Source organism: Mus musculus, chromosome 19, assembly GCF_000001635.26.
Source record: "Mus musculus strain C57BL/6J chromosome 19, GRCm38.p6 C57BL/6J".
In the NCBI taxonomy this organism is placed as follows: Eukaryota; Metazoa; Chordata; class Mammalia; order Rodentia; family Muridae; genus Mus; species Mus musculus.
Window position 1 is genome coordinate 3,597,635 of NC_000085.6, and position 17,057 is coordinate 3,614,691.

Here is a 17,057-nt window from a genome sequence, read left to right on the forward strand (position 1 = left end):
ATGAAAAAGTTGCTTTCAAACTTCCCTGGATGAGCTTGAGCTTCTGATCCTCCTGCTTCCACCTCCTTAGGAAAGGGATTACATGTTTGTACCACCATTCCTGGTTAACACAGTGCGAAGGACTGAACCCAGGGCCTTGTGCATGTGCTCTACCAACCAAGCTACAGCCTCAATATCTCTCTTATTTTCTCCTCTCTCTCTCTCTCTCTCTCTCTCTCTCTCTCTCTCTCTCTCTCTGTGTGTGTGTGTGTGTGTGTGTGTGTGTGTTGTATATGCACATGTATGTGGAGGTACATACACCTATGCAGACATGGAGAGCATCTTTCTCCATCACTTTCCACTTTAATGCTTTGAAAAAGGGCCTCTCCCTGAACCTGGAGCTTGCCGGCAGTCAGCAAGCCTCAGTGACGCCCTGTTTCTCCCCATAGCACTAGGGTTACAGGTGCTCCAAGAGCCACACCTGCCTGTGATGTGGCTAATGGAGGTTTGAATTCAGGTCTTCATGTTTGCAATTAAGTGTTCTTACCCATTGAGCCCCTCCATGTCTCTTTTCTTAGGTAAGGAACATGGACTGACTGTGAACTTTGAATTAAGTAGCAATCATGACATTCACCATATTCAGGATGGAAAACCCGAGATGTTCCTAAGCATCTCAAAGCCTCCATCTCCTCCGCTGTACACCCAGGTTCCACTGCATGAGTGACAGGCCTGTGGGGCAGGAACAGGTGTGTGGCTAGGCCAAGCCATACAGAGGGAGTGGGGGGCTGTATTGTTGAAGCACTGAAGCACTTTAGGCCCTGGCCTGCCTTCCCACTTGCCTGATGTGTCACAGGGCTTCCATCTAAGGGCCTAAGCAAGCCCTTCATCCTGTGACCAGACAAGTAGCCATGGAAGATTGCAAAGTGTCTGCATTGAAAATACACATCTCACAGGCTGTGAGCAGAGACCTCAAACTGAGGATAAAGGCAGATGCCCTGTAGTCACAGCATTTGGGAAATGGAAAAGGATCTGCAGTTCAAGGTTGATTTTAACTACATCAGAAACCCAAGGCCAACCTGGACTGCAAGAGACACTGTCTCAAAGACCAAACAAATAAAACAAAACAACACAAACAAACCAAAAGGAGGGACTTCCAAATCTCACGGTAGGCTAAGCACATGCTCCTAAGTGGAGAGCCAGGCCTGGATCAGTGGGGGCCACTCCATAGTCCCCGCTCTAGGCAGGAGGCTCAGGCATCCACGGGAGCCACACAGACAGCAGCTTCAGACCACAAGTCTGTTTAAGCTACTAGATGTGAAAGGGAATGGACAGACAGCAAATGCCCTCTCTGTTCTTGGCCAAACTGTAAGGTTTGAAGTATCAGACCAGTCTCCCAGGAGCAGGTCTAGCCATTAGAGAACAATGCTCAGTTGCTCAGTGAAAGTCCAAAGTATACGGGGGAAGTCACGAGCAAGGATGAAGCCTGATGCTGGTGAGAACTCTTCCCAGGCTGCCCAGCACACAATAGAGAGGAAGCCCCGAAGGAGGCACGCTTAATCACGGTAGCATTGAAGACTGTCACTTTTATGGCCATTCCCCACAAGTGCTCTGTTACTTAAAGGAAAGCCAGCCTGCCAGGTAGATGGTCTCAGTCTCTACAGGGGGAAGCAGTGGCTCACAAAAGGCATGTGTCCAGCTGAAAGGCACTCATCTTAGAAGTCAGAGTCCAGGGTTTGAACCTAGGTCTTCCTTGCCTGTTTCTGGATGACACCCCACCATCACAACCATGCAGCACCAGGGGAAAAGGATATAGGGAGGGGGTAGGAGAAAGGTCAGAAGCAGAAATCTGTTATTAGGGGACTGGAGACCTAAAGAGCTCTGGCTGCTCTTGCAGAAGACCAGAGTTCAGTTCCCAGCACCCATCTGACAACTCATAACTGCTTGTAACTCTGGTTCCAAGGGGATGTACTACCCTTCTTCTGGCCTCTGTGGACAATGTAAACTGCATAGACATGAATGTAGGCAAATATTTACACAGACAATATAAAAAAAATCTTTGTTTAAATCTGTTGTAAATCCAACAACCCTGTCCGTAACTGATAATGGACTAAGCAATCAGGAAAGAGAAAAGGCGGCTGATCTGTACTAGCAATCAACCGAATCTAATAAACTTTTCTAGACTATTACACCTGACATAGCAGAACCCCCAGTCTCCTCAAGACCACTGAAATATCTACTGAGTCCCAAACACACGAGGCCGTAGAGCACATAACAATGTATGTAAAGAACAGAGATGCCACAAGGGTAGCACTCAGACCACAGCAGAATTAAAGAGGAAATCAGAACAGAGACAGCTGGGACACTCCTAAGTATCTAGAGATCAAATACTTCTAGGCAAGTGTACTCACCACTGAGCCAACCTGCACTTCACAACACACTGCTAAATAGCACTTGGGCTGAAGAAGTTGTCTCTCAAATTTTTTCTAAATATTTCATCGACTGGGAACGGGATCAGTACATGTCACACAAGTGTGAGGACCTGAGTTCAATCCCCAGCACACAACGTAAAAAGCCAGGTGTGATGACGCATGCTCGTAACCCCAGTTCTGGGGCAGCAGAAACAAGAGGATCTTTGGGGTCACCGGACAGATAGCACAGCCTGATTGGCAAGCTCCAATTCCCAGTGAGAAACCTTGTCTAAAAAAGCAAAGTGAGGAATAACAGCCACGATTAACCCCTAGTTTACACAGCACATAGACGCACACGCGTGCATGCACACACACACACATCTGAACTATCCAAAAACTAAGATACAACGTATTAAAATCTGTGAGATGCAGGAAAAGCAGTTTTTTGGGAGAAAACCATAGCACTAGATGTGTGTGTATGTATGTATGAGTGTTTTTTTTTAAAAAAAGGTGGGAGAGAGAGAGAGAGAGAGAGAGAGAGAGAGAGAAGCCATAAGTAAAGAAATGGCATGCTTTGGAGATTCGACACAGTTTTCGGGCATGCAAGGCAGTGATATGGCTCCCTACTCAAAGTCCCAAGGTCTCACTCACCACCACAAGTCAGCAGGTTCTGCAGGAGCACCAGGTGGACAGGGCACGAGCAGCGCGGTGTTCCATCACCCTTGGCGATACAGATGTGGGAGCAGCCGCCATTGTCTCGGGCACAAGGATGGGCTGCTGCAGGGACACAGCAAGATGGAGTTGGGTCAGCCTCTACCTTCCTCCTCAGAGCTCAACGTGTGTAGAAGGCAAAGGCCAGATTCCTATAGAAGACCATCTCATTTGGTCCCAGCTCCCAGCCCAGTCAATCAATACTGACATGGAATCTGATGTAAAGACCGAGTCTGGCAGCAGCGCTGTACCTGTACAGCAGCTGTGCCACCGGCACAAGATCAACCCAACCACCATTCCAGCATGAAGAGGGAAGGTACTCAGAGACATCATGCCTAGCTGGGAGGGAAGCTCTGGACAGCTGATGGTCCCTGTGGGGCTAGGGAGGAGTCAGACTGCTGTAAGGGTGTGGCAGCATGGAGGGGCAGCCACAGGTCTGAACCCTGGAAAAGCACAGTATACCCCCAGGACATCGGAGCAGCTGACAAGAAAGGCTGTCCATTTGGACACATGCTCCCCAATGGCTTTGCACCTAGGGGAGCGGATGCAAGGTCCTTTCTTCTTTTGGTAATTGAAACTCAGAGACTTGCACTTCCCAGGAGAGGTACTTGCCACTGGGGCACTACTGAGAAGCAGCAGAACTTTAAGGAGTAGGACCTAACTGGAGGTGTAGCTCAAGGGTAGAGTACTTATCCAGCAAGCAGAGACCTAAATTCACTCTGAGGACTGCAAAAACAAAACAAAACAAAACAAAACAGCAGGAGCCTAGTGGAGAGCTTTTGGGTCATGGGGGTGGGGGTGGGGAGGTGTCTTTGCAGGAGACAGTGGGATTCCACCTCTCTCCTTTGTGCTTGGGTTTCTGCCAGTGAAGCATGTAGCCTTCTTCATCATACAATCACTGCCATGATGTGTACTGCCTCCCCTCCCCCAGCTCAGAGAATTCCAGCACTCATGAGAACTGTCAAGAATTCCAGGCTAGCCGGGCAGTGGTGGCGCACGCCTTTAATCCCAGCCCTCAGGAGGCAGAGGCAGGTGGATTTCTGAGTTCGAGGCCAGCCTGGTCTACAGAGTAAATTCCAGGACAGCCAGCGCTACACAAAGAAACCCTGTCTCGAAAAACCAAAAAAAAAAAAAAAAAAAAAAACAATTCCAGGGCTACCTAGAAACTATGTCTCAAAGGCAAACTGACAAATAGATGATAAATATAGACAAGTGACAGAGATGGATGGATGGACGGATGGACAGAATGATATTGGTAGAAGTGTGGGTAGGTGGGTAGGTAGAAGACAGAACTTTTTTAAAAAGCATGTTTGGGTACTTCTCTATATCAGCAAACAAACTGATCGAAGAGGCAGACATCTGGACATGCACTGGCCTTCGGTGCTGAGCCCATGAGCTCCTCAGGCACACTGCTCTTGCACCAGCAGCCCATCTGATGCCAGTAGGGCTGATTCACCTTCCCCCAGGAGACCCCACCACAAACACTGTCCCCTCTCACGTACAGAACTCCTCCAGGCTGACTTCCTCCACGGCATGGATGCCTGTCAGGTGGGTGACACGGCCCTGAACCCTAGTCCGCTTGTCCCCAGTGGTCTTCTCCACGCGCTCGATCATCTGCTGCTGGCGGTCGATCCAGTAGAGGTGCCTGCCCAGCACTGTCAGACCTACTGGCTGTACGATGTTGGCATCTTCCAGGGTCAGGCGGTTGGCCCCTGTGGTTAGCATAAAGGCTCCATGAGTGGCAGCCAAGTGAAGGGCCAGACCCACTGTGCTCAGGAGAATGCATATTTAAAGAAGGGGCCATGCGAGTCTGGGGCATTTCTATACTCTCCAGGGCTGGGAGCTGGGACAGATACCATATAAGCAGGCTGCTCGCACTAGGGCAGGCCTAGGGTTCAGGATCATACCATCTAACTGCACCATGATCACTGGCCTCTGTAAGCATGGTGCTTTCTCTCCTCACTCATTGTGTGTGTGTGTGTGTGTGTGTGTGTGTGTGCCCATGCCCGCCCAGTATTTATGTGGATGTATTTATCTACATAAGTGTGCATACATATGAAGGCCAGAAGTCTCAATCTTATCATTTAAGGTGTGTATGTATATATGTATGTAGTATGAATGAATGAATGAATGAATGAATGAATGAATGAATAAAAGACAGACAGGACCTCTCTGTGTAGCCTTGGCTGTCCTGGAATTCCTTTGTAAACCAGGCTGGCCTGAAACTCACAGAGATTCACCTGCCTCTGCCTCCCAAATACTCAGATTAAAGCATGGATCACTACACCTGACCTTTAAATATTTACTTTATGTGATTGGGTATTTTGTTCATATGTATGTTTGTATACCATATACCTACAGTGCCTAAGGAGCCCAGAAAAGGGCACTGGATCCCCTGGAACTGGAGTTACAGATGGTTGTGAGCTGCCATGTGGGTACTGGGAACTAAACTGAGGCCCTCTGCAAGAGGAGCCAGTGCTCTTAACCACTGAGCCATCTCTCCAGCACCCTTAGTTTTTATTTTTATTACTTCTATTCATGGGGGAGGAGGGTCATGCCACAGCACACTTGCAGAAGACAACTTGCTAGAGGAGTAAGTTCTCATCTTCCACCATGTGGGTCTTAGGGATCAAACTCCTGTCTTCAGACTTGGTGGCAAGGGCCTTTACCCACTGAGTCATCTGGCTGGTTCTCCACCTTACTTTTTGAAACAGGATCTCTTACTGAAAATGGAGTGCACAGATTTGGCTAGATTGGCTGGCCAGAGAGCCTCAGGGATCCTCCAGACTCTGCCTTCCTAACACTGGGATTGCAGTCATGGGCCACAGTCCTCAGCTGGGACTGCAGGCATGTGCCACAGTCCTCTGTTGGGACTGCAGGCATGGGCCACAGTCCTTGGCTGGGACTGCAGGCATGGGCCATAGACCTTGGCTGTTTATAAGGGTGCTGGGGATCAGAATTCAGATCCTTCTATTGCATAGGAAGCTCTTTACCAACTGAGCCACCTCCCCAATCACACAGCTTTTACTAGAAGAAAAGGCACTAGGATCCGTAGTCCAGGGGCTCACAGCCAGGCCCCCATGGTATTTGGATTACATATGAATACAGAGCTGCCAGGCTCACAGCACAATGCCAGGCTCACAGCAAGCCGAGCAAGATTTTAACTGCTACCCCTATTGGTAGTAAGGAAGGCTGGGAGCGCACGGTAGGGTCACCCCCAACAGTTGCAGACTGAGGACTCAGTGGCTGGAGACATCCAGGGTGCATACCAGAGAGGTCACAGCTTTCGATTCGCTTTAGGTCGGCATCCACCCAGAAGAGCTTGCCCAGAGCATTGTCCACCACAAGGGCCACGGGACGGATGAGGCCTGTGGTGAAGAGGACCTCCCGCTCTGTGCCATCCAGGGAGGCTCGCTCGATCTTGGCAGCATGGTCCTGCATGTTGGTAAAGTACATGTACCTGCGGAAGCACAGCACATGGGAGATGCAGGGAAGAAGTGGGCGGGCGCTGTGAGCTCCCACCTCATCCGCAGGCCCAGCCCAGCCCCTGACCTCACAGGTCCTCCAGGCTGCCGGGTTATACCTCATGGTGGGGGGAATAGTGTCCCTGAAATTCATGCCACCCTGGAACTTAGGGTATGAGCCTCTTTGGAAATGGGGTCTTGGAAAATATTAGGATTGAGCTACAATCCTTGTGTGTGAGGGTAGCCCTGAATCCAGTGAAAACTGCTGAAAAGAGAAGGCCATGAAGCAAAGAGAAGCAACTGGTCAGAGGGAAAACCTGAAGTGGCAAGACACTAAGTGTCTGAGACAGTATATGGATCAACATTGTAGCCACAGAACATTTGTTCCCACCTCCTCAGAGGGTGTTCACACAGCTCCTGAGCAGCGCCCTCCAGCAGCTAGGCTCTACTTAGCTATCTATGGGCTGAAAGACTGACATCACCGTCACCATCACAGAAAGGGACACCAAGCCTCTGAAGGCCGCATCACCTGCCCACCATCACTGCGGTAGCGAAGTGCAGGAGTCAGGATTTGAACACTGGCACATCAGGCTCTGATCATTATCGGGAACCCTATAGACAACACCCTGCCAATCTAACACCTGCTTTACATGTCTACCCCACAGGACTTAAAGGCCAGTGAGCTCCTGCCTGAGCCTCTATGCAAGTTCAGCTTTGTTCTTGAGCTTCGTGGGCACCTGTCCAAGGGTCTCTCACTAACAAGGCACTACAAGGACCAGCACACAAGGGCGCTGGGGGATCCCAGGAAGGACGCGCTTTGAGTTGTGTCTGGGGCAGAATCCTGCAGCCACAAAGATCAAGCTGAACAGACTGGTACAAGGCCCATGCAGCAGGGTTGACATCCCCAGGGTCCCCAAACCACCACCTAGACGTCACCTTCAGCTTGTGCAGCTGGGGGTCCTGGGTACCACATTGGGAACACTGGCTAGCCCCCACGAGGCCAGCACTACAGGTACACGGGGGCCAGCGAATGAATACATGGGCTGAGCAGGTTGCAGCCCTCACCCGTCCCTCCCTAGGGCCACCTACCCTCGCTCAGCATTGACAGCAATGGCCCTTGGCTTGTCACGGTCCCCTCGAAGCACCACTCCCATGGCATCCCCATCCAGCCGGTGGACATTGATAGTGTTGGTGGCCTCACAGGTCCAGAACAGTGTCCGGCTGTAGATGTCAATGCTGAGGTCGTGTGGCTGTCTGTCTGGGCTCAGGCTTTGGCTGGGAGAGGTCAGCATGGAGGGCTGTGAGAGAAGCAAACCAAGCTAGCACCACACTGCCATGCGCCATGAACACCCAGGGAGAGCAGAAGGTCAAGTCAGCCTCAAGGTTAAGATTTCAACACATGTGAGGCATTACTTGCAGACCCGGCTCTTTTAAAAACAAGTTTATTTATTTGGTTGGTTTTATGCATATGTGTGTACGCACACCTTTCACGACACCGTGTGAAGTTCAGAGGACAAATGGTGAGAGCTGGTTCTCTCCTTGCACCACATGGGTCCCAGGATTTGAAACCAGGCCATCCATCAGGCATGATTTCAAACACCTTTACCCACTGAGTCATCACGATGGCCCTCAACTTAGATCTTAGTGATATGCCCATTTACGAATACACAGAACAAACTAGAAAGAGCCCCAACAGGACACCAGACTCTAGGTCCCATGATGGAATCCACCAGAGGACACTGGCAGGCTGTCAACTAGATAGACATGAGACCTGAAGCCCAACCTCTCTCCCTTCATTTCCACTGTTTAGGACTCAGGCTCTTGGCTTTCGATGTTCAAACCTTGTTCTTTTAATTCAGTGGCCAGGAGAGTAGGAATGGAGAGCAGAGGGATACCTCTCTTCTTATGCACGGAGAGGGGACCCAGGCTGCAGAGCCAGGCAAGGGGCATAGGGCAGGTGTGAGGCTCTTGGGTCAAAGGGTGGAGCAAGGCAAGGATGTACAGCGAGTGATGGGTAGGCAAATGCAGCTAAGGGGTATCTGGGGCAGGCAAGGAGAAGTGGGAAGGACTGGGTGGTGCAGGAAAGTGTCTGAGGCAGACAAGGGGAGGGGAGGGTCTGAAAGTCACAGGACTTATGATTTGTACCATGGCGCTTTCTTACACAAAAGCTACAGTCATCCATAGTACTCAAGGTGACTGTCTGGGAGGTGACAGCCTGGAACCACTTGCCCAGCGTGGAGTTGAAGAACCAGCCACTATCTTCACCACTAACAGAGGAAGAAGGGGAGGAAGGAGAGGAGGAAGAAGATGGAAAGGAAGAGGAAGAAGAGAAAAAGGAAGAGGATGAACAGGAAGAAGAATATGAAGGGGAGTCGAACCTACCACTAACAGAAGAAGAAGGGGAGGAAGGAGAGGAGGAAAAAGAGGGAAAGGAAGAAGAGAGAAAGGAAGAAGAGGATGAACAGGAAGAAGAATATGAAGAAAAGGAGAGTCGAACCTATAGCTATGACTTGATAACCTAACAGGTCAGTGAGGATTTTTATCATATACACCTTGTGGTGGTTTGTCTAAATTGTCAAACTGATGGCATCTAGTATTACCTGGGAGATCACCTGGCTTCTGGGCAGACTGGTGGGAGAGTATCTTGATTGGGTTAACCTAGACAAGAAAGCCTACTGTGGATAGCGCCATTTCCTGCCTGGGATTCTGGTTGCATAAAAAGAAGGCAGAGAGGGTCTCTGGTAAGTCTGACGACCCGAGTTTGCTCTGTGGAACCCACATGGTAGAAGGAGAGAACTCACTCTCACAAGGTGTCCTGTGACCCCGCCCCAAGCATGCATGCAATGGCACATACCTCAATAAAGAAATGTAAAAAAATAATAAAAAAGAGAGAGAGAGACAGACAGACAGACAGACAGCACAGCATACACTGCTCTCTGCTGATACACTGTTGTTTTGAGACATATCTCACAAAGTAGTTCTGGGTGGTCTAGAACCATTCACAGAGGTCCGCCTGCCTCTGCCTCCCAAGCACTGGGATTAGAAGTGTGCCCCCAGGCCTAGCTCTCTGCCTCTTGACTATGGACACAATGTGACCATCATCCATGCCTAGCTCTCTGCCTCTTGACTATGGACACAATGTGACCATCATCCATGCCTAGCTCTCTGCCTCTTGACTATGGACACAATGTGACCATCATCCATGCCTAGCTCTCTGCCTCTTGACTATGGACACAATGTGACCATCATCCATGCCTAGCTCTCTGCCTCTTGACTATGGACACAATGTGACCATCATCCATGCCTAGCTCTCTGCTTCTTGACTATGGACACAATGTGACCAGCTGCCTGGTTCTGCTTCTACCTCCTTAGCTTGAGCTCTAACAGCCTGAACTTTGAACTGTGAGACACATCCTTTCTTCTTTAAGTGATTTTCATCAGGGTGTTTTATCACAGCAACAGAAAAGTAACTAACAAACACAGTCATTCAGCTTAAAGGGATCAAACTAGTGTCTAGTCACGCATGCACGGGCACACACACACACACACACACACAGAGGCATGCACGTACACACAAATTAATGTATTAATTAATTTTTAACAAAAAAAAAATCTACATTTCCAGAGATCTGAAAACCAGCCCATGGGAGTAAGTTCTGCTTTAACATAGCTGTCCCATAGCATACATTGGGAAAGGGGCCACTGGGTTCTGTGGCTGTTGTGATAGGCTTCCTGAGGCAGGTCCTTCCTGGACTAGTCACAGACCGGGAGAAGCTCAACTCTGTTAGATTTGAAAACTGGGCTAATTAGGCATGGTGGTGCATGCCTTTAATCCCAGCACTTAAGAGGCAGAGGCAGGGGGATATCTGTGAGTTCCAGGCCAGTCTAGTGTCCATAGCAAGTCCCAGGACATCCAGAGCTATAGAGAGGGGGTTGGGAGTGGGGGTAAGACAGGGAGACAGAAACAGAGAGATAGACAGAGACAGGGAGGGGGGAATGGAGAGGGGAGGATTGGGGAGGGAGGGAGGGGGGGAAGGGGAAGGGAGAGAGGGATAGGGAAAAGGAGAGGGAGAGAGGGAGAGAGGGAGAGAGGGAGAACACAGTAGACTGGCTAAAGGGCTCACTGGGTAAGGATGATTGCTGCTAAGCCTGACACTGGATCCATATATGGAAGGAGCGCTGACTCCCACAAATTCCCCTGACCTCCACACTTGAACCATGTCACCTGCTCACATACATAGAACAAAATAGTTAAATAAACATAATAAAAATTTAAAGTGAATTCAGGCTTAGCATTCAGTAATACACAATTTCATTTAAGGGAAACATAAGAAGAATGAAAAAGCCAGTTGAGGTAGCACCCAACTGTAGGAGTCCCGGTACCTGGGAGCCAGGAAGCAGGAGGATGAGGAGCCAGCCTATGCTACAGACTGAATCTGAGGCCAGCCTGGGATACAGAAAAACCTGTCTCAAAAAACAAAACAAGCATGGAGGAGGCAGCTCAATGGTTAAAGAGCTTGCTGCGCACACAGGCTAGAGCCTCAGAAATTCACACAGGCTGAGCATGACAGCCATAAAGGCTGTGAGACAGGGATCCCAGAGCAAGCGCACCAGCAGGACTATCGGTTTGACTATGAGACCCTGCCTCAGTAAGATGAAAGATTCCCAACATCACTGTCAAGAACACACGCATACGCATGCATGTGCTCAGAAAGATACACCCTACACATGCAAACAGGACATATGCACGTGCGTGTCACACCCACACATACACACAAAATGGAAAAAAGGTGAGTGCAGACAGCTGTCCTGGCCTGTGGATGCAGGAAGACTGCATGACGCACACATCTCCATTCATGTGCTATGAGGCACATCCAGCCACACCTGAGTCAGAGCCTCCTGCTTCCCAAGACCACCCTGCCACCATTTCACACGGCTCACAGACTGAGTCCCTGAAGCTTCACACCCACAGATGCAGGAGTGACTGACTGGCCAGGCAAAGAGGCTCCAACACTTCCCACAACCCCAACCTGCTTTCTATGTGCCACTGGGGGCGGGGGTGTTATTCCTACTATTATTTATTTTAATGTGTATAGGTGTTTTGCCTCTGTACATGTCTCTGTACCATGGGTATGCCCAAGGCAGCCTGGGAATCAAACTGTCTTCTTAACTACTGAGCCCTCTCTCCAACCCTACCAGGCTCTGTCTCAGAAGCCCAACTGTTCTCTTTGGTAATCTGCTCAGGCTTGTGAGTTTATATTACAGAATTAGCGGCACAAGAGATGGCTGGGAAAAGCACTTGCCCTGTGAGCAGAGGGGCAGGTCCCACATTGGGAAGCTGTGCACAGTGGCACACTTTCTTAATCCCAGCCCTTGAGAGGTGGAGACAGGCAGATCTCTTTGACTTGCCAGCCAGCATCCCACCCTGATCAGGGAGTCCCAGGTCCCAAGGAGAAACCCGGTGGATTGCTCCTGAGGAACACCCAACACTGCTGTCTCATTCCCACACACACACACGCATAAACACAGACACACACAAAGATTAATTGCATGCATCTTATAAAATAAAGGAAGCATGTAGTGTTTCTAAGCAACAGAAAACCACATTGGACAAAAGATCCATAAAGCCTGACCCACTACCACCCAACCCCCTTCCCCTACCAACAACTGGGAAAGCCAGTTTCTCGTAAGTCCAAGGCCAGGATCACACCTATAATTACATAACTGGAGCCCAAATCCTTGTTTGCCACCAGCCCTGCCCAGAAAAGGGGAGCAGCCTGGAAGCCAGCAGGGCAAGCTCTGGGCAGAGCACCTCCCACACCCTGCCCTCAGGAGCACCTGCCTGGGTACCGTCGTCCTTGGCCCTCTTGATGTTCTGGCGCCCGTCCACCCAGTAGATGAACTTGTCCAGCGGGTCATAGTTGATGGCTTTGACGTTCCTCAGCCCATGAAGGGGTAGGACAAGGTCCGGGCTGAGCTGGTCATCGGGGATCATCCGGCTGATGGCAAATTTCTGGCTGAACAGCAAGAAGGTGGAGGGCGCTGGAGTGGGACAAACAGACCGAGCGCCGAGCATCAGCAAGCTGAGGGCGCTGGAGCAGGACAGACAGACTGAGCAGAGAGCATTAGCAAGTGAAAGCTAAGGGACTGGATAAACAGACTGAGTGGCAAGCATAGCCAGCTAAGGCTGTTGGACAGACAGACCTAGCAGAGAACATCAGCAAGCTGAAAAGCTGGACAAACAGACTGAGCAGAAAGCATCAGTAAGAGGGAGATGAGAGGCTGGGGCCAGGGATACGGCACCCAGAGTGGTTACAGACACTGGGCCTCTTAGAGAAGAGCGGACACAGAACTGTCAGCTGGCACGGATTCTGGGCTATTTCTGCTATCATCACAGAAGTCTGTATGATTGTTCTGAATAAATTCACACCTTTTCCCCCTTTTCTTTATTTTATTTTATTTTATTTTTTAATCTAGGGTATCTTCTAGCCTAGAGTGGCATTGAACTTGTCCAGGACGTCAAGGATGGTCTCAAACTCTCTTCACTCTTCATCCTCCTCAAACACTAAGAGCCTCTATCTCTCAAGTACTGGGGCCACAGGCATGCACCACCACACCCTGTTTATGCCATGCTACATTTGCTTTGCCCATGCTAGGTCAGCACTCTACCCCAGTCCCGGGATTATTTTAAGATTTGCTTTTATTATTTTTTAAGTTGTGTGCAAGAGGTGGGGAGTGTGGGAGTGTGGATGTGAATACAGGTACCCACAGAGAGCAGAACAGGAGAAAACTGCTTTTGGAGAGATTAGAAAGCAAGCTCTCCTTCCTGGCAGGGAGCCCAGGTCCTGAGGCCCAAGGCCAGCTGCCCAGATTCAGGAACTATGATACTCAGATGTGTACCAGGCAGCCTCCAGGATCAGTGTGTTACAGTGGGTGGTTTGAAATCCAAGCCACTGTTCCAAGACACTAGGAAGTTAAGCATTCTTGCTTCTGCTCCCCTACCTGCTTCAAGAACAGCCCAGCTGAGCATGGTGGACACACAGCACTCAGAAAAGCGGGGACAAGCAGGGCATGGTGGCGCACACCTTTAATCCCAGTACTCGGGAGGCAGAGGCAGGCGGATTTCTGAGTTCGAGGGCAGCCTGGTCTACAAAGTGAGTTCTAGGACAGCCGGGCTACATAGAGAAACCTTGTCTCAGGAGGGGGGAGGGGGAGAAGGAGGGGGCAGGTGAATCTCCACGAGTTTGAGGGCAGTCTTGTCTATATAGCAAGTTGCAGGCCAGCTACATAGTAAGACTCTATCTCAAAAATAATTAATAATAATAATAATAATAATAATAATAATAATAATAATAATAATAATGGAGAGGTGGCTCAGGAGTTAAGAACACTGACTGCTCTTCCACAGGACCTGGGGTTCTATTCCCAGCACCTATGTGGTATCTACCAACTGTCTGTAGCTCCAGTTCCAGGGCATCCAAGGCTTCTTGCTTCTCTGGGCACTACACACATGTAGTGCACAGACAGACAAATGGAGGTGACTCTGGCTGTGGCCACTGCAGACCAGCTCAGGGTCAGGTACATTTCCCACCCTTTCAAATCTCAGGGTCCTCACCGGCTCAACAGGGAAAGGCAGCAGAGCCGTGCTACGTATGGGTGATGCACAAGACCCGATGGCAGAGGCCTCAGGGACTGTCCAGCTCTAGCTGGAGGCCAGTCTGTATCTGGCTCGCTGCCAATATCATATCACCATGGCGCCTGCTGACAAGACACACCTGTCCTCAGAGGGCTACTGGGAAGTCATTCCCTGGCCTTCTGAATTTCACTTTCCCCGCCATGAAAGTAACACCTACTGGGTCAATCAACACGGGGTTGTGCAGGCTTATAGCATCAAGAACACAGACTCAGGAGCCATTCTGGTGGCTGGAAGAATCTCAGCCACAGTGGTGGCTCAGGGGCTAAGGCCTGGTGCGTGCAGCAAGTGGGAATCAAGGCACTTACGGCTGCAGTTGCGGCTGCTGGGGTCCAGCGTGTAGTGTGAAGCACAGCCACAGCGGTGGCCTCCGGGGATGGCGAGGCACAGCTGCCCACACTGGCCATTGCTGTGCACGCAGTCGTTGAGGCCATCCTGACGGGAGGAGTGGAACACCAGGATGTCCATGACGAAGTCCAGGTGACCCTGGATGAGGGTGCGGTTCCGCCCACTGGTCTTGTCCGCCCGTTCAATGCTATGCAGGTTCCAGTCAGTCCAGTAGATGTAATCGCTATATTGAGTCAGGCCAAACGGGTAGGGCAGATCGTCAGCTATCACCATGCGCTCCTGACCTGTGCGGGGACATAGCACATATGTCAGCAAGAGAGCTAGCAGGCCAATGAGCTGAGGGAGCCTCTGGGAGAGTCAGTCAACCTTGATTTACAGGACTCTCAGCCAAGCAGGGAAGCCTGAGTAGCCTCATGCATAGGTAGACTGGTTGCCTACCTATGTGGCAAGCCTACCCATCGTCCTCAGAGAGAAATCTGGATATCAGCCAAAAGACACTCACAGGAGAGCTTTCAGTAGACAGGACCTTTGTTTGTTTACTCCAACAGTATTTCAACTCTACAGCCTAGGGAAGTCTAGAAAACTCACTGTGTAGCCTCAGCTGGCCCATGATGATCCTCTTGCCTCAGCCTTCCAACTGCTGGGACTCTAGGCTTGAGTCAGCATGCCTAACTCCATCTTACCTATTTGAGCACACAGGCCATTTATACCTGATCCCCACAGTCACATGGCTATAGCATCCCCATGGAGACTCAGAGTAATGGAAAAGAACAGATATCTGAGATCTCAAAGGTCAGGCCCAGCCCCTCCGAGAGCAGATGACAGAGTGGACTGGCAGACCTATTTTCCTCTGCTACCTGTTGACTAGGGTGTGGCACACTGATGCACCCAGCATACAACAGGCGTGAGCCCTGAGTCAGAGAGAGACATGGAACAAGTCTGGCAGAGCAGAGCATAAGGTCCCAGGCCAGGAAGGAGCCTAGAGGATCTCAAAGCCTCTCGACCAGGCACAGGTCCATCCCTGCACATCTTCATGTTACAGCCTGTGAGCTGTAAGCCCATGTTCTAATCATGGCACATATGGTACCAACAAAGACAAGGTTATGATGTGAAAACATGTTTGTCGTATATAGGGGGGTCACAAAAAAGCAGAAAATTGTATACAGTATGACTTAAAGGAAAGTTAAGTTTCAAAAACAGCTCTCCATCCATGCATCCATCCATCCATGCATCCATGCATCCATCCATCCATCCATCCATCCATGCATCCATGCATCCATGCATCCAGTCTCACGTATCCTAGACTGAATTCAAAGTCCTCATATATCCAAGGGTGACTTTGACCTTCTGACGCTCCTGCCTCCACCTCCTGAGTGCTGGGCGTATGAGTTACACCACCACACCTAGTTTATGTGCTGGGGATTGAACCCATGGGCTTTACGCATGGTGGGCAAGCATTCCACTAACTGAGCCACAGCCCAACCAAACATTATTTCTAAAAAGTAAAAACATATACAAAAATATCCAGATTTTTAAAGTATCATGTACTCAAAGCTTAGTTTTTAAATACATAGGTTAGAAAGGGGTCTGGATGCAGAAGGAATTGGTGCTACTAGCTGGTGGAGGCCAAATCTAGGCCTGGGAAGCTCTAAAGAGTCCTTGCAGGGTGATATCAAGCAAGCCCTACTACATACCTAGCCTCAGTTTCCCTCCAATAAAAAGCACCATCATGTGGTAGAAGGTAAAATACCAGTCCTGGCTCAGGGTTTGGCTGGGACCTAGAGTCCGGAAATCCATTCCCAACACGTTCCTAGTAAGGATACCAGGGCTAGATGGGGACATGCCGCAGGAGAGGGGAAGAATCCTGTGTCTTTGCCTTTGTGATGCCAAGTGACTCATTGGACAGAGCAGGCTGGCATGCATAAGGAGGGGGAAGCGAGAGCCCTGTCACTCAGCCCTCACCCCACCTCCGAGGTCACCAGCCTCACCCAGCATGTTGGAAGACTCAATCATGTTGGTGTCCAGGTCAGTCCAGTACAGTCGCTGGTCGGCATAATCAATGGTGAGGTCGTTGGCCCGGCCCACCTTGTCTACCAGTGTCATACAATTGGTCCCATCCATGAAGGCCCGCACAATCCTTGGCTTGCCACCCCACTCAGTCCAGTAGATGTAGCTGGAAGATACCAGTAAAGGGGAGAGGGGCATGCCAGCTTAGTTGAATCCTTGCTAAACAGAGAATACAGCAGAGAGGAACCAACACCTCCTAGACTTAACCCTCTTGCCCTGGGGGAAGCTGGTCAGTGATGTTTCCCCAGTAAGTAAGGAGGAGCCAGACCTCGGGTTAGCTTCTTCCACACTGCTGACTCTTCTCAGGGTATGGGAAGAACCCACGTGCAGCCAAACAGGACATGCAGAAAAGCCATCAGACTAAACTGCTAAAGCAAGCGACATCTT

At 50.1% G+C, this 17,057-nt stretch overlaps 1 protein-coding gene across 2 annotated transcripts in view; it reads right to left on the reverse strand.

Moving 5' to 3' along the window:
• Positions 1-17,057, reverse strand: part of Lrp5 (low density lipoprotein receptor-related protein 5) — a 101,761-nt gene that overhangs the window by 12,810 nt on the left and 71,894 nt on the right. The window contains exons 11-17 of one of the 2 annotated variants that reach the window (NM_008513.3): positions 16,592-16,776; positions 14,564-14,887; positions 12,405-12,604; positions 7,652-7,860; positions 6,368-6,558; positions 4,601-4,810; positions 3,039-3,164 (exon numbers count right to left, since the gene is read on the reverse strand). In NM_008513.3, coding sequence (NP_032539.2) covers positions 3,039-3,164; positions 4,601-4,810; positions 6,368-6,558; positions 7,652-7,860; positions 12,405-12,604; positions 14,564-14,887; positions 16,592-16,776 — 1,445 coding nt within the window. Of the gene's footprint in view, positions 1-3,038; positions 3,165-4,600; positions 4,811-6,367; positions 6,559-7,651; positions 7,861-12,404; positions 12,605-14,563; positions 14,888-16,591; positions 16,777-17,057 lie in introns of those variants that run through there. The other variant, XR_388250.2, reaches the window with a different exon arrangement.